The sequence below is a fragment of the Tursiops truncatus genome, chromosome 2 (assembly GCF_011762595.2).
Source record: "Tursiops truncatus isolate mTurTru1 chromosome 2, mTurTru1.mat.Y, whole genome shotgun sequence".
Classification (NCBI taxonomy): Eukaryota; Metazoa; Chordata; class Mammalia; order Artiodactyla; family Delphinidae; genus Tursiops; species Tursiops truncatus.
Genome location: NC_047035.1, coordinates 106430533 through 106452676, shown reverse-complemented (window position 1 = coordinate 106452676; position 22144 = coordinate 106430533). Strand labels below are relative to the sequence as shown.

General features: G+C 37.6%; 2 protein-coding genes across 6 annotated transcripts in view; one reads left to right on the top strand and one right to left on the bottom strand.

The window, feature by feature from the left end:
- Window positions 1-11416, bottom strand: part of TRIP4 (thyroid hormone receptor interactor 4) — a 66583-nt gene extending 55167 nt beyond the window's left edge. For all 3 annotated transcript variants that reach the window (XM_019948135.3, XM_073799724.1, XM_033851800.2), the window contains exons 1-3: window positions 11272-11416; window positions 6395-6564; window positions 5440-5573 (exon numbers count right to left, since the gene is read on the bottom strand). In XM_019948135.3, coding sequence (XP_019803694.2) covers window positions 5440-5573; window positions 6395-6564; window positions 11272-11372 — 405 coding nt within the window. In that variant the 5' untranslated portion in view covers window positions 11373-11416. The remainder of the gene's footprint in view (window positions 1-5439; window positions 5574-6394; window positions 6565-11271) is intronic.
- A 2992-nt stretch (window positions 11417-14408) lies between these two features.
- Window positions 14409-22117, top strand: PCLAF (PCNA clamp associated factor). 3 transcript variants are annotated; one of them, XR_002179014.3, is made up of 5 exons: window positions 14409-14560; window positions 14859-14939; window positions 15952-16114; window positions 18047-18140; window positions 21100-22117. XR_002179014.3 is itself a non-coding variant. In XM_004323497.4 (4 exons), exons 1-4 carry the CDS (start codon window positions 14515-14517, stop codon window positions 21143-21145), a joined length of 336 nt encoding a protein of 111 aa, XP_004323545.1. In that variant the 5' UTR covers window positions 14409-14514; the 3' UTR covers window positions 21146-22117. The 3 variants fall into 3 exon arrangements, 1 of the variants encoding a protein (XP_004323545.1); XR_002179012.3 differs by lacking the exon at window positions 18047-18140 and adding an exon at window positions 17548-17835; XM_004323497.4 differs by lacking the exon at window positions 18047-18140.
- Window positions 22118-22144: the final 27 nt, after the last annotated feature.

Here is a 22144-nt window from a genome sequence, read left to right as displayed (position 1 = left end):
GACAGTATCAAATAAGTCAACGGAGGTAAATGTTAAAATCTAAGACAAGTGCTAAGGATGTTATCTAATTCTAGCAGGTAGCCATTTTTCAAACTGGTCAATTATACCTTTGCTCTCAAGGATGTTTGTGAGGGGAAGACTAAAATCTCTAAGCAGAAACTTCTATCTCACTCCCTTTAAAGTATCCAGTTACATTAAAATAACACATTTGAGGGATTGAGGGCTGTGCTTTGATTAGGTCTTTTATCCATAACAGGCAGCATGTATTTATTGAGAAGGAGGAAAGACAGAGTAATAGAGGAGAGAAGGGGAGAACAGGGCAAGCCAGAAAATTCATAACATATCACTCCTCTGCCTAAAACCATTCAGAGGGGTGGGGAGGAGGGGTTAAATAATTAAAAAACAAAATACGAAAAACAAAACCACTCACTGTCTTCCCATTGTGCTTAAAATTTAATCCAAGCTACTTATAATGACCTATAAAGCCTTACATATGGCCCTCAGGTGCTCTCTAGCCTCACCTACACATCATTCTTCCCCTGTCCACTATGCTCCAGCCACACAGGGCTTTTGATACTTCTGAGAACACTTTTCTCCACCTTCCCTTTGCACTTGTTATTCCCTCTTTCTGCATTGTTCCCAGCGCATCTCTTTACATACCGGTTCCTTTGCAGTGTTCAGGTCTTAGCTGTAATTTCACTCCCTCAGAAAGGCTTTCCCTGAATACCCTACCTACATTAGCTCCCACCCTTCCAATAACTGCCTATCACACTGCCCTTTTAATTTCTTTCATGTTAGTTTTCACAATATATAATTACTTTAAAAAATTTTCTTTGACTATCTTTTCTACCTCTCCTCTGAACCACTAAAATGTAAACTCTAGGAGGGCAAGAAACCTTAATGAATCTTGTTTATTGCTATATCTCAAATGCCTAAATCAGTTCTTGACACACAACAGACACACAATAAAAACTTCTGAATAACCAAATGAATTGCCTGAGAAAATTGAAGACAGATTTAAGATTTACTTACATGTCCAAAAATGGAACTGGACATACAGTTTGACCATCATTTTTCATGGCTCCAGATCTTCAAATTCACCTACTTGCTAATATTTATTTGTAACCCCCAAATCAATACTCCAGGTGCTTTCACAGGCATTCATGGACACACACAGAATGGCAAAACATTTGAGTCACCAAATGCACACATTTCCAGCTAAGTTTGAGCAATGCAGTGATCTGCCTTCTTGCTTCAGCTCTCATACTGTAAACAAGTATCCTAAGTCTATTTAGTGCCATTTCTTTGCATTTCTGTGCTTTTTGTTGGTAATCTCACCATTTAATATGGCCCCCATGCATAATAGGAAGTGCTAACTAATGTTCCTAAGCACAAGAGGCTGTACCTTATATGGAAAATAGGTATATTACATGAAAGGATGCCCAACATCGTTAATTATCAGAGAAATGTAAATTAAAACCACAATGAGATATCACCTCACACCTCTCAGAATGGCTATCATGAAAAAGACCACAAATTACAAATGTTGGTGAAAATGTGGAAAAAAGGGAACCCTCATACACTGCTGGTGGGAGTGTTAACTTGGTATCATCACTGTGGAAAACAGTATGGAGGGGCTTCCCTGGTGGTGCAGTGGTTAAGAATCCACCTGCCAATGCAGGGGGCATGGGTTCGAGCCCTGGTCCAGGAAGATCCCACATGCCGCGGAGCAACTAAGCCTGTGCACTACAACTACTGAGCCTGTGCTCTAGAGCCTGCGAGCCACAACTACTGAGCCTGCAAGCCACAACTACTAAAGCCCGCGTGCCTAGAGCCCATGCTCTGCAATGACAAGCCACCGCAATGAGAAGCCTGTGCACTGCAACGAAGAGTAGCCCCAGGTCACCACAACTAGAGAAGGCCTGCACACAGCAACAAAGACTCAACACAGCCAAAAATAAATAAAATAAAATAAATAAATTAAAAAAGAAAACAGTATGGAGGTTTCTCAAAAAACTAAAAGTAGAACTACCATATGACCCAGCAATTCCAGTCCTGGGTATATATCCAAAAAAAAATGAAAACACTAACTTGAAAAGATACATATACCCAATGTTCATATCAACATTATTTACAATTGCCAAGATATGGAAGCAACCTAAGTGTCATCAACAGATAAATGGATAAAGATGTGGTATATATACACAATGGAATACTATTCAGTCATAAAAAGAATGAAAAATTGCTATTTGCAACAACATGGATGGACTTGAAGGGTATTATGCTAAGTGAAATAAGTCAGACAGAGAAAAGCAAATACTGTATGATATCACTTATATGTGAAATCTAAAACATGAACCAGTGGATATAACAAAATAGAAACAGACTCACAGATATATAGAGAATAAAAGATAGGGGTAGGGGATTAAGAGGTACAAACTATTATGTATAAAATAAATAAGTTACAGGGATACATTGTACAACACAGGGAATAGAGTCAATATTTTATAATAACTATATGTGGAATGTAAACTTTAAAAATTGTGAATCACCAGGAATTCCCAGTCCAATGGTCAGGACTCCGTACTTCCACTGCAGGGGGCATGAGTTCAATCCCTGGTGGGGGAATTAAGATCCTGCAAGCCCCCCCAAAATAAATAAAAATAAAAAAATAAAATAAAAATTGTGAATCACTATGTTGTACACCTATAACATATAATATTGTACATCAACTATAATTCAATAAAAATAATAATAATAAAAATTAATAAATAATAATAATAAAAAAGAAAGGTATATTAGATAAGCTTTCTTCAGGCATGAGTTACAGTGCTATTGACTTTGACTTCAATGTTGATGATCAACAATATATATTAAATAAAGTGTCTTTAAACAGAAACACACATAAAATAAGGTTATGTTTTGATTGGCTGATGGAAATGTGATCAGAGGCTCCCACAAACCTAACCCTGTATTTCCCCTAGAAACAATGTTCTGTATACACCACGGCTTTAAAAAGAAATGAGCGGGCTTCCCTAGTGGCGCAGTGGTTAAGAATCCACCTGCCATTGCAGGGGACACGGGTTCAAGCCCTGGTCTGGGAAGATCCCACATGCTGCGGAGCAACTAAGCCCGTGCGCCACAACTGCTGAGCCCGTGCTCTAGAGTCCGCAAGCCACAACTACTGACGCCCGTGCACCTAGAGCCTGTGCTCTACAGCAAGGGAAGCCACTGCAATGAGAAGTTCGTGCACCGCAGTGAAGAGTAGCCCCTGCTCCCTGCAACTAAAGAAAGCCCACGCACAGCAACGAAGACCCAACGCAGCCAAAGATAAATAAATTAATTAAATAAATTTATTAAAAAAAAAAAGAAATGAGCTGCGTGATATCCCACCAAATGAGGGAATAATAATTTATTTAATCTGTCTCTTACTGCTAAAAAATCAGGTCAGTTCACATTTTCAATATTATAAATAACATTATACAGAACATACATTTTTTGTGTGCATTTCTGGTTACTTTGTTAGATATTTAAGTCATATTAATAAGTCAGAAGTATATGAGCATTTCCACAGTTCTTGATACATGCTGCCAAACTGCCCCCAGAAAGCTTAAACCAATTTACATTGCCACCAGTAGTGTATAGGAGGTTCCTGTTTTAATACAACTTCATCATCACTGTATCTGTTTTTAAAATCTTTGAGGGACTTCCCTGGCAGTCCAGTGGTTAAAACTCCAAGCTTCCACTGCAGGGGGCGCAGGTTCAATCCCTGGTCCAGGAACTAAAACCCCGCATGCTGCATGGCATGGCCAAAAAAATTTTTAAAAATAAAATCTTTGACAATTTGATATGCCATATCTCAGGGATTTAATGTGTATTAATTTGATTACTAGTAAAGTGACCAACCAACCTTGTTTGCCCAGGACTTAGGGGAAATCTCAGAATCCAGGACTTTTCAGTGCTAAAACCAGGAGAGTTCAGGCAATTAGGGTGACAAACTGGACTCCTTAAGTACTAGTAAGGATAAACATTTTTAATGTTTATTGGTCATTTGTGTTTTTTCTTTTGCTTGTGATAGTCTTTGCTCATTTTATTCCAATTAATAAAAGGCTTAAGACTATTTTTTTTAAGTTCACATTATTTTAGAAACCCTTTTCCATGTTTTATTGCAATGGTCATCACTCAGAACTTTTTGATCACTACTCTTCCATCTTAGCATAATTAACTATTCCCTTCTGCTGGGAAATTTAGCTTGTCAAATTGCCCTGAATAAAAATATTTCTGCTTACCTCACAGGGCTATTTTTAGAGCCAAGAGAGAATATGAAAGAGCTCTAAATGCTAAATAATGATGATGATGATGGGTAGTGAATGGCCTAAAATAGGAACGCTCTTAAAACAGCTAGAATTGTGCATTCTTTTAGTACAAAGCCACAAAAAATGTTGAAATTGAAGTCCTGGTGTATTTTATTAAATATTTTCTATCACGTCTATCTATCTATCTATAATCTCTAAGCGAAGAAGTCCTTTTTTTAAAAAATAAATTTATTTATTTTATTTATTTATTTTTGGCTGCAGTGGATCTTTGTTGCTGCACGCGGGCTTTCTCTAGTTGCAGTGAGTGGGGGCTACTCTTTGTTGTGGTGCGAGGGCTTCTCATTGCGGTGGCTTCTCTTGTTGTGGAACACAGGCTTTAGGCACGTGGGCTTCAGTAGCTGTGGCACACGGGCTCAGTAGTCGTGGCTCGCAGGCTCTAGAGTGCAGACTCAGTAGTTCTGGCGCACGGGCTTAGTCGCTCTGCGGCATGTGGGATCTTCCTGGACCAGGGCTCTAACCCGTGTTCCCTGCATTAGCAGGTGGATTCTTTTTTTTTTTTTCTTTTAGAAGATGTAGGGGGTAGGAGTTTATTAATTAATTAATTTATTTTTGCTGTGTTGGGTCTTCGTTTATGTGCGAGGGCTTTCTCTAGTTGTGGCAAGCGGGGGCCACCCTTCATCGCAGTGCGCAGGCCACTCACTATTGCGGCCTCTCTTGTTGCGGAGCACAGGCTCCAGACGCGCAGGCTCAGTAGTTGTGGTTCACGGGCCTAGCTGCTCCACGGCATGTGGGATCCTCCCAGACCAGGGCTTGAACCCGTGTCCCCTGCATTAGCAGGCAGATTCTCAACCACTGCGCCACCAGGGAAGCCCCAGCAGGTGGATTCTTAACCACTGTGCCACCAGGGAAGCCCGAAGATGTCCTTTTAATACTTATTTAATCAGGTTGTCAAAAAATATCTACCATATAGAAAGTAATATGTGATCATTATCACTCTCTAAAATTCATGCATTTGTTGAAAAGTTGCCATTCTAGACCAATTTATACCCTTCGCTCTCTGAAATGTATCAGTTGTTTGCTCTTCTCCATATAGCCAGAAAAGCCTCATTTTCTAAGCACTCACCTTGGCCAAATCAAAAGGTGTTTTGACCTCTATGGTTGTATCAGGTTCAGTAAATGCAGGAACTTCCTGTCTGTTTCTCCCTTTCCGCCTACTCCTCTTTAGCTGGTCTCCTGACCTCTGCCCATCTAAAATTTCTTTAAAGAAGAAGAAGATAATAAATAAATAAATATATATATATGTACATAGATTGGAAATAGTAGGATTCATTGGTGAATTAATAGCTAATAAAAAGAAGGCAATGCTTAATACTTAGAGTCAATATAAGAAGTCAGGCAGGTTTTTAATTATCTTTTCCTCTCAAATCAGAATTAAATTTAAACCATCATTTTCAAGATTGTAGTCAATAATAAAGACTACTGGCTAAAATTAAGACGTTAAATTAAAGGGAATTCCCTGGCAGTCCAGTGGTTAGGACTCCACGTTTTCACTGCCAAGGGCCTGGATTCAATTCCTGGTGCAGGAACCAAGATCCCGCAAGCCGTGCGGCATACCCAGAAAAAAAAAAAAGTTAAATTAAAATCTGATATTTTAGACTGTATAATAATAATGACTTATTTAGTTTGGTGCTCATCTTTTGTACTGTTTAACTTAATAGTTACTTCTAAACGGTATTCATACTAAAACTGGTCAACATTTACTTACATTCATGTATACACATAACTAAAGTTTTTCTTTAATCTATGTATAAATTTTTCAAGTTATTCTGAAGCCACATTTGTATCTATAAACAAGTATTTTTGTGATATTTTCTAAGTTGAAAAAGTCTGAACTAAAACAATACTCATTACAGATCAAGTAGAACTGAACTAAAAACATGTATACATATGATTCTGCTTAAGTTAGTTGTGAGGAAATATGGGTGACAGAACATACCAGGTCCTATAAACCAGCTAATTTATCAATATTTCAACCTTTACTTTAATTTACTTAAGTTAATTACATTAACTTAACTTACCATCTTTTTTGAAGGACTGCTGCAGAGCATCAGAAATCAGCTCCTGATCATTCTTTTGCCATTTAGTTACAAGCTCTTCTATGAATTGACCTTTTCTGCCCTCATTTCCCTGAAGAAGGTCAGTAACATATTCTCGTAACTCTTCAGCACTCTCAATTGACAAAACATACCTCAAGAAGCAAAGAAATAAGTTGTTAAAACAGGGCTAGCTTATACTATGTTTTTCAATAATCGTAACAGAGATCAAGGTAGTAAAAAACATTCATTAATCCATTACACTGTTTATTTTGAGCCAAGTTCTAGGTTAGATGCTAGGGATATAAATTTGATTAGAACAAAGACTCTGACCTCAAGTAGTTCATAATATAACCTTCATGTAATCTTGTATTTCTAGAATCAAATCAGTGTTTTGAAGATAGGTTTGTGGAGCTGTCCTTAACATAGGAATACTTTCTAACCCAAATGGGAAAAGAATGAAAAAGAACAGATAGGGCTTTCCTGGTGGTGCAGTGGTTGAGGGTCCGCCTGCCGGTGCAGGGGACACGGGTTCGTGCCCCAGTCGGGGAAGATCCCACATGCCGCGGAGCGGCTGGGCCCGTGAGCCATGGCTGCTGAGCCTGCGCGTCCGGAGCCTGTGCTCCGCAACGGGAGAGGCCACAACAGTGAGAGGCCTGCATACCGAAAAAAAAAAAAAAAAAAAAAAGAATAGATACATGTACGTGTATAACTGAATCACTTTGCTGTACACCTGAAACTAACACAACATTGTTAATCAACTACACTCCAATATAAAATAAAATTTTTTAAAAAATTTACAGTGTACTAAATAAGTGTTTGTTTTACTATTTTTTAAATTTATTCTGACAGCAGGAGAGTTTTTAATATTTTGACACACATTTTTGAAGGTCATGGAATAATCAAAAATTTCCCCATTTTTTTATTAAGACCATTTTATTAAGATTTTTAAATTGTAGATTGCATGGTCATTTTTACAGTTCCATACTACTGTGCAAAGCAAAGACTACTTATGTCTTGATTGAGGGATGGTTACAAGGCTATATATACTTGTCAAAACTCATCAAATTTTACATTTAAAACAAGTGACTTGAATAAAAATTACATCTCAAAAATAACTGTTATAAAAAAAAAGAATACTTTCCATAACCACACATCTGCAGTCATTATATTTTCCTAGGAACAATACAAATTACTTCATCTTTATACTGCAAAACCTAAAATTTCTTTTTTGCTAAAAATATGAATATATACTATAAGCTAACCAGTTACTAATTTAACATTCTTAAAAATTATAAATCAAGATTAGCATCACATCAGAATGAGCAGATCTATTTTAAGAAAATGGTATGAAGCGTTCCTAAAAGTGAAATGGGGTGGGAGTACAAGTCAGTACAACTTTTCTATAAATCAATCAGCCAATATATTTAAAGTGCCTTAAAAAGAATCCAATAATTCCATTTACAGAACTCTCTAAGAAATAAGAGACACAGGAAAGTTTATGCAAAAAAATTAACTACATCATTATTTGAGTTAGTGAAAAACTGGAAACTATTTTAAACATTCATCAATGAAAGGGGCAAATGAATTCAAGTTTTTGGACTTTACAAAATATAATATGCGACCACAAAAAGTAAAATTTTTGAATAATTATTATTTTTAAAAAATCACTGACTTGTTTATTTTACTTTATTATTATTATTATTTTTGGCCATACCATGCAGCTGTGGGATCTTAGTTCCCCAATCAGGGATTGAACCCGCACCCTTGGCAGTGAAAGCACGGAGTCCTAACCAATGGACTGCCAGGGAATTCAGCAATTCAGTAATTTCTCAGTAATTATTATTACTTGAGAAAACACTCTCATATAAAGTGAAATAGTAGGACACACTGTACAGCATATGATCCCAATTGCTATAAAAGGAATGTATATATCCATACACTTATGTGGTTGAGAATCTGCCTGCCAATGCAGGGGACACGGGTTTGAGCCCTGGTCTGGGAAGATCCCACATGCCGCGGAGCAACTAGGCCCATGAGCCACAACTACTGAGCCTGCGCATCTGGAGCTTGGGCTCTGCAACAAGGGAGGCCGCGACAGTGAGAGGCCCGCGCACCGCGATGAAGAGTGGCTCCAACTCACTGCAACTAGAGAAAGCCCACGTACAGAAACGAAGACCCAACACAGCCAAAAATAAACAAATAAATAAAATTTAAAAACATTAAAAAAAAGATTAATTGGCATCAAGAACTCACAGAGCTGCAAGGAACCTCAAGGATCATTTAACTCTGGAGTATTCAAACCACTAGGGAATTATTTAAAGAGTTTCAGAAACAATTGAATAAATATCATTTAACTATTTAAAAAAGTATAATAAGTAACAACATATATTCAAATGTGTTATATACCAAATCTTAACAAAATAGATTCATCCAAAACATGAACTAATGCAGATTGTGGAACAAAGTTTATTTTGCTAACTCTGTGCATAGACCTTAAGGTCTCATAAATGTATCACTGATTAGGAAGGTAGCAGCTCTGTGCTGTCTTTTTAAAAAATTCAGGCTGCTCATGTCAAATTGTTCTAGCTAGCACACTAGTATAGTACACCTGGGTAATTCTCAATGAATATCAGGCAAGGCAAGGCACAGCAAATTTACACAGCCAACGCTTTCATTGTGCCATCATAGCCTGTTGTGCAATAACTAGTGAAAACCTAATAAGTGTTTCCAATAGCGTTATATTATAGGTAGCTTTAGGGCTTATTTTAAGTTTTGAATAATTCTTGTCTAACTTATATTTATAAATATTTTTAAATGCAAGCAGATGTACAGCCGTACTTATTGCTTCAACTTTAAAACAGAAATTTCTGATCACTCCTCTTTTAAGGGTGTGGATAAGTTTAACTGAGGAAAATCTAAGACTGCACAATGAGCTATTAAACCACAATCTATGAGACTTAGGAATTTTCCTAATACTGTGTAAGCAACAAAATACAACTGGATTCTGAGACTGAGAAGATTGCAACTATTCATACTCCATTGTTGATTCATCAAAAAGAGACCTCAATCTTTTTTTTTTTTAAACTGATTGACTTTTTTCTGTTTGGTATATTACAAAGCTTCATTATTTCATTTGACAGCATTCCACTGCTTTAAAAAATGCCTGAAAACTACTTAACCTGATCTTGCCTTCAAACAAGGGTAAAGCCAAGCCATACAATTTGGCTGGGTTTTTTTTTTAAATATTTTTTGTCAATTTTTCAAAATTGATGTATAAGGCTTCCCTGGTGGCGCAGTGGTTGGGAGTCCGCCTGCCGATGCAGGGGACTGCGGGTTCGTGCCGCGGTCCGGGAGGATGGCTGGGCCCGTGAGCCATGGCCGCAGGGCCTGTGCTCAGCGGCGGGAGAGGCCGCAGCGGTGAGGCCCGCGTACCACAAAAAAAAAAAAAAAAAAAGCAAGTGCTTAAAATTGATGTATAGTTGATTTACAATATTGTGTTAGTTTCAGGTGTACAGTAAAGTGATTCAGTTACATTTTTTTCCAGATTCTTTTCCACTGTAGGTTATTACAAGATATTTAACGTAGTTCCCTGTGCTATACAGTAAATCTTTGCTGTTTAACTATTTTATATACAGTAGTGTGTATCTGTAAACTTCATACTCCTAATTTATCCCCCTCCCTTTCCCCTTTGGTACCCATAAGTTTGTTTCTATGTCTGTGAGTCTGTTTCTGTTTTGTAAATAAAATCATTTGTATTATTTTTTAGATTCCACATATAAGTGATATCATATAATATTTGCTTAACTGAGTTATTTTTGAGTCTATTCCAGTGTTCAAAATAATCCTTTAAAATTGGCTCTCTTAACTCTCTCCTTGTCAACAAGTCTATTTTCTCCCCAAATCAGAAATTCACCTTACTTCCTACAAAAGCCCTAGAACTGCAATTTAGGTTTCAGCAACAATGAACAAGGAACCAAATCAAGAAACACTTCCAGGTTCTTTAAGTCCAATTTTTGTAGAAGTTTTTCCCTCCTCCTGAACTCTGCACTGCCACCTACCCACCTTTTAGTTCTCAAGTTAAATTCATCCCTTGCAGTTAACCTTACGAGTTTCTCAAATCTTATAGTTCTTTTTCCTATGCTCCTCGATACACTGCACTTCCCCCACCTCCTCACTCATCAACCGTCTTTTTGTCCTGGCATGCAGTATCGCCAAAAAAAAAAAAAAAAAAGTTAAATCAGTTGAAAGCAGATATTAAATCATGTCACCATTTCCACTTCATTACAATCATAACGCGTTATAAAAGATAATCTCTGCTAATTTTTCATTTTACACATGAGGAAACTAAGGTACAAAGATGGAAAATTAAGTTGCCTAAGGCTCCAAAACTGGTGAATGACCACAGAAAATAGAACCGGGACTCCCGAGTCAGGAGCTATTTTTTAAACAGTACCACGCTACCCCCATTTAAATTTCAGGTCCTATTTGACACAACCCGGATCGGGCAAACTAAAATGTTCAGAGTAAGGAATTTCTGGAAAGACAATTTGGCTTGCCCCTTCTCTCCAAAATCTATAAGGAAACTGGTTCCTGGGACAGACTTACAGGTCTAATTATCAGGGATTTGGCGTTTTCCTGGGGGAAAAAAGGCCCCACCAGACGATTGTGGAGCATGACACCCTGTTCCAGAAGCTAAACTAGAAAGCCGGAGGTCAAAATTCGGCACTCATAGATACACCGCAGCCCTTTTATCACATTTCTTCACTCTCATCAACTTTTTAGCCCCCTCCGTTTCCCCGTTTGCTCAGCCAGTGCACATCCCAGAGCTCCTTCCCGCCTCTGACCCGAACCGGTCTTACTGTATTATCTCCTCACTGACATCCAGCCCGAAAGTCTTCCGCAACTGCTGAGTGCACCAGCCCACCAGCTGCTCCTGGGACAACGCCCCAGTCACCGCCATTTTCCCCAGCCGGAACCAGCTGGGGTGCAAAAGCTCGGTGTCCTGCGCCGGACTAGTCCCCTGCGCAACACCGACCTCGCTCGCGCAGGTTCCGTCAGCCTGCACTGCCCCGCTTGGTAGCACCGCCCACAGCACAGATCCCTCCCACCTGTGCCTCCTCCTGTTTCTGCCCGCTTCCTGATGTTGTCACTTGTACCAGAGCTCCATCTGCGAGTGGTTCCTCCGCGTCGTTAAATGTAGGACTCGAGAATTGGGAAATCTGCTAAGACAATACAAATACCTCTAAAAACTACAGTTTAGGAAAAAACAAAACAATACCCCGTAACCTGAGGGTCCAGTTTTTAAGCTGTTCCGGTTTTATGTAAAATATTTAAAACAGCACTTGAAAGCTAGAGTAAACGCTGTAAGGGTTTGCTCCGGTGGTAGTGGTTTTATTAATACCCTTTGTAGTCTAATACCTGATTCACGCTCCTAAAACCTCTTTTTGCTTTTTTGAGCCAGGTCCTTTCCAGGAGGGCCAAGACAACTCTGCAAGCTCGAGGGAGAAAAAAAAAAAAAAAAACTTTAATAAAAACAGGTGATGTGATTTGGCTTTGAAGACCTTCCATATAAATTCTCTGTGTTGATTTTTAAGAAATTAAAGGTACTTCAACTCAAGATGATGAGACTTAAGGGTCTTTTGCTACTTCTCTACTCCATTGGGACAACGGACTGGGGAAAATTTAGCCAGATTTTTCTGGAGAGCATAACATAACGTCTTCTGATATATTTCATGGATCAATGTGACTGGCTTTGTGTTACATGGATAGGCTCTTCATTCCCATTAGGCTATTTATACTAAATAATTACATCAATTGGATGTTGTTTCACCTTTTTATGTTAGTGTTTTCACCGACATAAATAATCAAAATCATATGTGTGTTGATTTACATTGAGTTTACATTATCTTTGTCATTAATTTGGAAAATATGTGGCTTTCCAGCTTAAAAAGACTGAATTTTCATAAATAGTGGGTACAAGCTTTGTTTCTTCATAGATGTCTGCTACATTTAATACTAATTATAACATATCCAAATCCTTTACCTGTTTTTATATCTGTTCTGTTCCCATAACTAAAATGATAACTTCTTGAAGATAAACTGACAAGCTTTTTGTACAATAAGACTTAGTATATCACACATTATGATGAAATTACTAGGTCCTCAAGAATAAGTGTTCTTTTTCATAAGGAATATGTTATTGATTGAAATCTCTAGTTTGTATGATGTAATGTAATGCCATTTACCATATTACCATTTATTAAAATGAATTTATGCCTGAGCAAAGCAAGCACACCTATTTAATATGACTTAAAGATATTCTTTTGTATAAATTTAGGCAGAAATTTCATTTGTACATACTATAACTTTTCTTAATGCCTTAGGCCTTTAAAATTTTCAGGTTCACACCACACAACTATTTTAACTGTAAAGGAGAAGCACTTCTGCAAAGCAAACATTTAAATTAAGAATTTTTATTAGACATCACTGCTTTTTTCCTGAGTTTTTATTCTAATTTGCATCCTTCCTTATCATAATTGGCATTAAAAAGACAGACATACAAACACAGCTATAATATGTAGATTGCCCCTGTGTGCAAAGGTATATTTGCAATTCTTTCTAGCAATTTACTTGGCGTGTGGACTAAGAGAAAAGACCAGCAGATTCTCAACTCAGTTCTAATCTCTACAAGGATCTGGGAATTAGGTAATTCAGGCCTTTGTAGAAGCCACTTAACTGAAAAGGAAAAAATGTGCATTGAAGAAACATTGTGTATTGAGAGGGGCATGATGACAAAGAACAAGGAGGGATACCCTAGGGCTTGTTGATTTTTCTGATAGGACTTTGGCTGTAATTTTAGACACTAAGATTTAGACAAAGCTACAGGTAATTTGCAATACCTTTCCTCCTATTATAATGTTAATTTCATCTGCTGTTTAGATTCTGTAATTCAAAAACACAAAGTAGTTGTTGATTCTGTTAAAGTACTGAGAAGCCTTTATTCTGAAAGTTCAAGCATAATTTATTGGAGAGAATTAATGCCATGCTTACACTTTCAGGTTTGCCTTTCAAGTGCACATTTAACAAAGTACATCCTAAAGCAAATTCATTTGATCAGGTTTTGTGCGTGGTATTCAGAGAGTGAAAATCATTGCTCAGGGGGTATTGTGAGTACTTAAGATAAGCATAGGGAAGGAAAATAGTTATCTCTTATTCTAAAATCACGTTCACTATGTGCCAGGGATGTGCCCTTGGCACATATGACATATTTTTAAGGAATTCTGAGACCATACAGGTCTCGGGAAAACGTTTTATTATTATAATAATGTTTCTTTTAATGTATGTATGTATATACAATTCACTGTTTTTTCTTGTTTCACACCATCCTAAAAAGTTTTGGGTTTTTTTTTTTTTAATCCCTGTAAATAGGGAATTCCCTGGTGGTCCAGTGGTAAGGGCCAGGAGCTTTCAGTGTTGCTGGGGCCAGCGTTCGATGCCTAATCGGAGAACTAAGATCCCACAAGCTGCACGGCCTGGCAAAAAAAAAAAAAAAAAAAAATCCCTGTAAATAAATTGTATTAGCTTTTTCCCATTCCATAGACTCGTTTTAGTTATGGATGCTGTAAAGAGTGTTCATACCTGAGATATTAAAAAGTCCGCTTCATTTCAGGTGTCACTTCCAGGAATGACATTATGGATTTAAGCCTGTGGTTAACTTTTAAAGAAATGTTGGAATTCGCTGTCTTTCCTGGGTTTTCTTTTCTAAGCTGGCCCCTTTACCTAGTTCTTAGCACCCACACATGGGGCACCCCAGGAAAGCGCCCTGGCACCGCCCACCTCAGGCGGGTACGAATCACAAGCTTCTGCAAGTTGATGGACGAATCAGCACTGCGCCCAACCCCGCCGCGGTCACCACTGGTCACTGGCGATTGGTTGCACCTGAAAGGCGCGGAACCAATGGGAGCGGAGGCCTGGGAGAGTCAGTGGAGCGCGCGGGAAAGGGACCAATATAAACTGTGGCGGGAGATTCGTTTTCGGGGCCTTGTCCCGTGAAACATCTTCGGCTGGGGAGTCAGTTGGTTGTTCTCATCTCGTGTTTGAACATGGTGCGGACTAAAGCAGGCAGTGTCGCTGGCACGTACAGAAAAGGTGAGGCAGGCGAGCATGGTAGTGGAGGGCAGGTGGTTCCCTGGGCAGCTCCGCCGCGGGCGGGAGAAGCCGGACCTGCCCACAACCCTGGCCGCCAAACTGGTCCAGCCCGTCAGGAAGCAGCAGCCCGATCCCTTTAACGAGGAGGAAGGCGCGGCGGGGACAGGGGAGGGTTATCTGCTGTTCTGGATCGCGGGCCTCTCCTCTCCAATAGGCTGGGTCGGAGAGGGTGGTGAGAACGTGGCTCTGAGACTCTTCGTGACCCCTTCTGAATGTCCTTCTTTGCCTCTCTCCGCAGTGGTGGCTTCTCGAGCCCCCAGGAAGGTGCTTGGTTCCTCCACCTCCGCCGCTAATTCCACGCCGCTTTCGTCAAGGAAAGGTAAAAAGCGCCCCTGCAAGATCCTGGAGAAACCTTCTCAAAAGGAGATCAGGCCTGGCACCACAGTTCTCCTGACCTGCGAGCCCCCTGCCCCACCGTGGAATTTCTTTTCCTGAGATCCTCACCCCCGAATTTCTTCCTTGCCTTTTGCTCTAATGAGCGGGCCTGTCTCTTGGCGGGATGGGGTAGGGGTGCGGGGCGGAGTGGGTCGCATTGTGAAGAATTTCAAGTCTCAGGTTAGGGATGGACACAGTTTCTCTTCAAACTCGTTTTTCTTTTCTACTTTAGCGTTGTTATTTTTCTTAGTATCGACAACTGGGCTTTTTCTTGTAAGAGGCTATTTAAGTACCTCTTTACTAGATTAAGAATCGGGACTATAGTTGACAGTGCTAATCACGTTTTTGTTTTCATTTCTACATATTTTTCTTTGTCCTTCCTTCCCTTTCTCCCTCTCTCCTTTCTTTCCTTTTATTTTAGTTTGGTGTCGGTGTGTGTGTTTTACAACTTTGCAGCTCCTGTTACCGCTTTTGGGACATTAAGAGGGAAAACCGGGCCAGGGAAATAGTTTCACATCGTTCCTTCTGTGCGACAAGTTGAGAAAATACCATGCCATCTGCTGTCTCATTCCTTTTAGGAGGAAGTTGAACAGTTTGGAAGATTAATTCCACAAGCTGTAGTTAAGAACATACAGGAAAAAGTGTGTCAAACTTTAGTATGACAGTACATAAGCCTAACTGAATAGCTCAGCTTGTGGACAAAATATGAAAAATATTTTCTAGTTGTAAACATCTTGTTAATGCTATTTTTCTAGGCTAAAGGATAAGTGTAATAAAGTGTTATACATTATATTATAACTGAATACACCTTTATCATGTCACATTTAAAAATTTAAAGATGGATGTAACACCATTTAATACCCTTTAGATTTGATGTTAAAGAATTAACTTTCCCTTTAAGGAATAGTGATTGTATTCTTAATTTTTATTTAGTTCTATCTGTTTATATTTTATAGCTGAAAATAAGTATGCAGGAGGGAATCCAGTTTGTGTGCGCCCAACTCCCAAGTGGCAAAAAGGAATCGGAGAATTCTTCAGGCTGTCCCCTAAAGATTCAGAAAAGGAGAATAGGATTCCTGAGGAGGCAGGAAGCAGTGGCTTGGGAAAAGCAAAGAGAAAGTAAGTTTTTATATTCTGGAATACTTATATTCTTGAAAATAAAAGACAACAGAATATTGAGTAACTTTAAAATTTCTGTTTGAGCAGATAAGAAAATACAAACCAGAGGTTTTTTAAACTGTGCTAACCTTTTATTATAAGTCACTCCCAAATTTCAAACATCAAAGAAAGGTATTATTTTTACTCATTTCAGTCACTCAAAGAGGATCAGTTCCCATTCAGATGATAAGTGTTACATTATTAATCATGAACTTCTGGTCTTTATTCTTTAATTTTTTCTGTCTGTTTTCTATAGTCTTTTTTCAAAAAGCAATTTCTATGTTGGTTTATCTAGCTTGAATTCCATTAACCTCACCTTTCTAAAACTATTAGTTCAGCCTCCACAGGAAATATATACCCAATGTAGAAAAGTTGGAAAATATAGAAATCCCCATCACTTAGAAACAACCAAAACTAACACCGTGGTGTATTTTCTTTACAACTTATCTGTAAATACATAAGAAAACTTCAAAACAAAACAAGGTGGGGATAAAGCTGCAAACATGCAGAGTTCATTGTGTAAACTTTTTAAGAAGATAATTAGATCATGCTTTCAAGCTTTTAATGTCAGGAAAATGCTCATGATAAGTGTTAAGCAAAAATTCTGGTACAAAAGTACAATTATTGTGTAAAAGATATGTATCTAAATATACCAAATCTCTGTACAAAATATACCAAATATCAATAGTGATATATCTGGGTAAAAACCTCTTATACTCGGTGCTACCAAGTTTCAACAACAAATATTTTAAGAATCAGGAAAAAAAATAATACCATTGGGGGGAAAAAAGCAATGGAAACCTGCTTTTTAAATAGATTTATAAGTAATAGTGTCCAGACTCTTTAAACAATTTTGAAATTTTTGTTTCAAAAACAAATTATTTGACTGGAGATTGGGAGTGGTGAGCGCTGGTGGTGCCACGTCACCGCCATTATGAAGCCTCTGGCTAGATTTAAGACCCTGCTAGATACCTCCCCTGCACCAGCCAGTAGCCTGTGATCCTCCTCCACGGCACCAAGCAGCGAGCCTTGCCCAAGGCGGAGTGATCACCATGGGCAAGGGGATGGTGGCCAGGCTCAGATTGGGGCTGCTGCTTCTGGTGCCGCTCCTACTCAAGCAGATTTATTCATTCATTCCTTTAACCGACACGGAAGGTCCTCCGTTCGAAACCACAACGGTCAGCTGTGCTTTGCAGTCAACAGCTAGTCTCCTTGTGGTCTTGCTTGCCCTTCTACATCTCTACCGTTAAGAGACTTGGCCAAGAAACATCTACAGTTTACCAACCTATGTTCTAAAGCCCAATCAGTACGCCATCTAGAAGTCCAGTGTGGCAAGGAAAATAAACAGGTCTTCATCAAGTCTACTAATTCCATCCCTTGTTTTATTAACACAGAGAATGTTGAGACTCCCAAATTGGACTAGTTTAAAGAGCATCTGAAGGATTTGACCAGATAATGAAAGCCAATATTAAATCTGCTGGAGTTTCATGTACAAGACTGGAAAGAGACAACATCGAGAATTAATGATGTGATTAAGTATAACTTAAGAAATATGGATACTTCAAACTGTACCTTGCAAATAAGAATAATTTCATCTTCATCTAGAGAAAAAGGATGAGCTATGGAATGGAGATTCAGTTTCCATTTTTTTCACGAAATCTAGAAGGCGGTAAAATGATTAGGTAATATAAAAAGCTTCAGTGATTCTATTTATGATGTACACTGGAAGGAACCACCAGGTATTACCGCAAATCCTCTGTGTATTGTTTCAGCAGTCCTGGTTTAATGCTGATATACTCTCCATCAGGTTTTACACTGTTTTCACTGTTCTCTTGGGAACTTAACTCTTTTCTCTGGGGCTTTGGATTTGACATTGCATTTGACTTTCTGCAGTAACTGACACGTTCCAGGGCAATGATGGATTGGAATCTACTACAAATCCAAGCATAAGTAATCCCAGCAAATGCACTTAAAAGTCAAATAACAGGTATTTCCTATCACACATTCCCATCCAGATTTATTTAGCTAAGTTGGATCGTTTAACTTGATTCCAAAGATTAGAAGTGCATTGACTTCAACCAGTCTTAAAATATTGCTTTTTATTTCTGCATATATTGAATAACTTTTACAACTTAAAAAATTGATCTGTTTGGGAGGCATATTTGACAAATCTTGAAATTAAGAGGCAAATATATAAAGGCAGCAAAAATAATGTATATTAGGTATTTGGGAAGTGAAGACTGGAAACTTTCCTGCATTGAATTCATAACTCTTTTGTGCCCTTTCCGTAAACATATATATATAAATATAAAACGTAATGAATAGGAATAGCTACACGTGGAGCACTTTCTACATCAGTCATTATTTTTAGATGGTTCTAAGCCTAAGTGGACTTGATCCTGGAAAATAAAACTTTACAACTGCCTTGATGTACAGAAACCTTTTTAGAAATAGAAACTCTGTGAAATCTTTGGTTCACAGGTTCACACAATGATGCTTAGATGTTAAGTATCCAATATGGCCATAGTACTCTTAATAAGGTTTAAGCCAGTATTTGCCATCTTTAGAAGTCTACACAGGAACAACTAGATCCAACTGATCTCAGGTTATGTGAGATCTGTGCGTGTGAATGAACACCTCTTGCTTCATATCTGAACACTGTACACCTGTTTTGGATTGTACATTGTTTGGAATTGATTTGCATTGAACACAACTAAATAAAAATAAATGGTTAATGAGCAGTTAAAACAAAGTATTTGACGTATAAAATGATGTTTATGCATATAAAATTTTAAGACTTAATACTGTTCAAGGTCATTTAGTAAATTGTTATGAGATATTTAAAAGGAGTGTCAAATTCTGGAGCAGTAACTAAATTTTATACTTTGTTGCTACATCACTATTATCATTTCTGTTTCAATAAAATCAACAAGGAAGGGGATACATTTTTGGGTAGAGTTTTTTAATAGACTTGTTTTCATGATCCTGTAAGTCTCCTTTAGTTCCTTCTCACTTACTGGCACCATTCTTCCTTGTTCTTTCTCATTCTAATGTGAACAAGCTAATAGTCAATATTAGCTCTAGAATATATGACAATCCTCTTGAATTATTTATGACTTCCATTGATGAAAGAAAATATTTGGTAATATAGCCAAATATGGCTATACCATTGATCATGACAGCAATAAAACCTATATTACAGGCTTCCTATCATATGGAAAAGATTACACATATAGTCTCATAAAGCACTTTGATCCATAGTATAATAAAATCTGTGACATAAAACTAGGTAATAGAGGTTTATATTATTACTTTAGGCCTCTGTCTTAGATTTGTTTTTGTTTATGAGAGTTGTAGGTATCCCTTTATTTATAATAAATCAATAGATTGACTTTTTTTTCCTCACAGTTTTATTGAGACATAATTGACATACAGTACTATATGAGTTCAAGGTGTAATGATTTGACTTACGTACATCATGAAATGATTACCACGATAGGTTAGTGAACATCTATCTCATACTGACACGTTAAAGAAATAGAAAATTTTTTTTCCTTTTGATAGGAGCTCTTTCAATAGATTTACTATTGGTCGTAAATACTGGTCAAAAACTACCAGTATATCAGAAGGACTTCTGTCTCCCTAATTCTTAATCTGGAATATGGCTACTCCTATGGCTTTATTCTCACAGAGGCAGATGCATGGGGGAGAATCAGAATCAAGAAAAACTGTCTTCTTAAAACCTTGAACAGAACTATGATACCTAAAGTAAATTAAATCAGGTCCTTGAAAAAATAGAATTTTGGGTTATGATAGTGTTCATTTGTTAACTTGATTTAATTTCCAGGAAAGTACAATGAAGACTTCTTCGTAATATAAGAGTAGGTGAGTCAATGGTAATCTTATTCCAAGTCAGAATATCCTTGTTTTAGCTTCCTTCACTCACTTGCCCTATGACCATTCAGGCTCACTGGATCTAATTTGAAAACCATTTTAAAATAGATCTCACAAATCTTTATCAGTTCTAAAAAATTATGATTAAGTTTTTAATTGACATTTTCTCTATAAAAAGTATAATGAGGGACTTCCCTGGTGGTGCAGTGTTTAAGAATCCGCCTGCCAATGCAGGGGACATGGGTTCGAGCCCTGGTCTGGGAAGATCCCACATGCCACGGAGCAACTAAGCCCGTGTGCCACAACTACTGAGCCTGTGCTCTAGAGCCCTCGAGCCACAACTACTGAGCCCATGTGCTTCAACTACTGAAGCTGGCGCACCTAAAGCCTGTGCTTTGCAACAAAGAAAGGCCACCTTAATGAGACACCCACGTGCCGCAAGGAAGACCCAACCCAGCCAAAAATAAATAAATAAATGTATTTTTAAAAAAAGTATAATGAGTACAAAATGGCTTTGGGATAATATAAATTATTTTTCAAAAGCTGTGATTACCATATGCCAACTTAAGACAATTTTGGGGTTTTTCTAATTAGATAATACATTCATATAGTTCCAAAGGGTATACAGTCAAATATGTCAACTTGCTGTTTTCTCTGCTCAAGTGGATTGGTTAAATTCTTTTGCTTTTCATAATCTCAGAGTTCTTGCTGAAGGATTGTACTCTTCATCAATCCACTTAACATATTGAAAGAAGATGCTATAGAAATAGAGATTCCGTCTTTAATAAACATGGCAACATATCCTAAAGGGGAAAGTGATTTGGCAAATTAACAGGCAAAATAGATTATTAAAAATTTTGTCACTCTAGTATTTGGAACCTGTAGGAGTTTGTCAATTAATGGAGTTTAATTTTCTCCCATTTCTGGTCAGTTGACAAGACACACTGCACTGTTAATGTTCCTGATTTACATAAGTTTTTAAAAACTACTTATGTTCTGTTTTTTAAACATTTGACTCAGGTGACTATCGAAGTTCTCTCTTCTTTCCACAGGTCATGTCCTTTGCCACCTGATCATACAGATGATGAAAAAGAATAGAAATTACTTATTCACCCTTGACTGATGTCTCCTGTTTACTCTGGTATTCTAGGATGTAAATTTGCATAAATATATTTGTTCCAATTAGCTTTGTTGAATAAGCATTTAATTTAAAAAATGAGGCTTACATTTAGTTATTCAAAAGCAAGTAGTTATGATATTGGAAAGTTTATAAGATTAATTATGGTTACTTAACTTAGTATTCAGTATAATGCAGTATTCGGTTTCTTTTACCTGTTAAGCTTTTTCTTGCTAAAATTATTGCATGGTGTTCTACTTATGAATCTGCTGTTTTTGAGATTTGCTTAGAATTTTGTACTGTTGCCATTTTTATTGGCATTTGATTATTGGAGTGATGCCATATTTTTGTTCCTTTTATTTGCTTTAAAAAGCAGAGGTAGATTTTTGCACATTAAAAAATTCAGTATTAATTAAACTGAACCCATACCCTTTTTAAGAAAGGGGGACAAAAATGGAATGTTGAAAAAATTTGGATGGCCGTCTACCTTCTTCTTAGAAAAATTTAAGGGCAGTTTTGTCTTAAGGATTTAAAGGGTTGATGAAGCTTCTAAAAACAACAACAAAAAGATAAAATACTCGCATAGAATTGGGCAGGAAAATTCCATAGACTACATTAAAAGAGAGGAATTTTCCTAGAATATGCAATTGGCTTAGTGTCATAAAATATTACTCTTTGGGCCTATACTTTTCAAGTTGGAAATCAATAAAATATGAAAGGCAAATCATGCCATAAGCCCAGAACTATGTCTAAAGTCCTTAGAGCTACTATTATATTTTTCAAGATAGTCAGGGGTATAATTGAAGAGGTGGGTATAATAGTATTTATAACTGATATTCTTGCTTCCTCATCAGGCTTTTTGCTCACTGACAACCTGTTATCAAAACTAACCATGTTTAACAGGAATGCTTTCCTGAAGTTTGTTTTTAATAAATGAATACTCATTGTCACAATACTATCCATATGTGTGCTTTCTAAGA

Bases quoted from the DNA above. Each gene is read 5' to 3' on its own strand.
- PCLAF (XM_004323497.4), top strand. From the start codon at position 14,515: ATGGTGCGGACTAAAGCAGGCAGTGTCGCTGGCACGTACAGAAAAG. The intron at 14,561-14,858 runs GTGAGGCAGGCG...CTCTCTCCGCAG, and splicing joins CGCTGGCACGTACAGAAAAG to TGGTGGCTTCTCGAGCCCCC. The intron at 14,940-15,951 runs GTAAAAAGCGCC...TATATTTTATAG, and splicing joins GCCGCTTTCGTCAAGGAAAG to CTGAAAATAAGTATGCAGGA.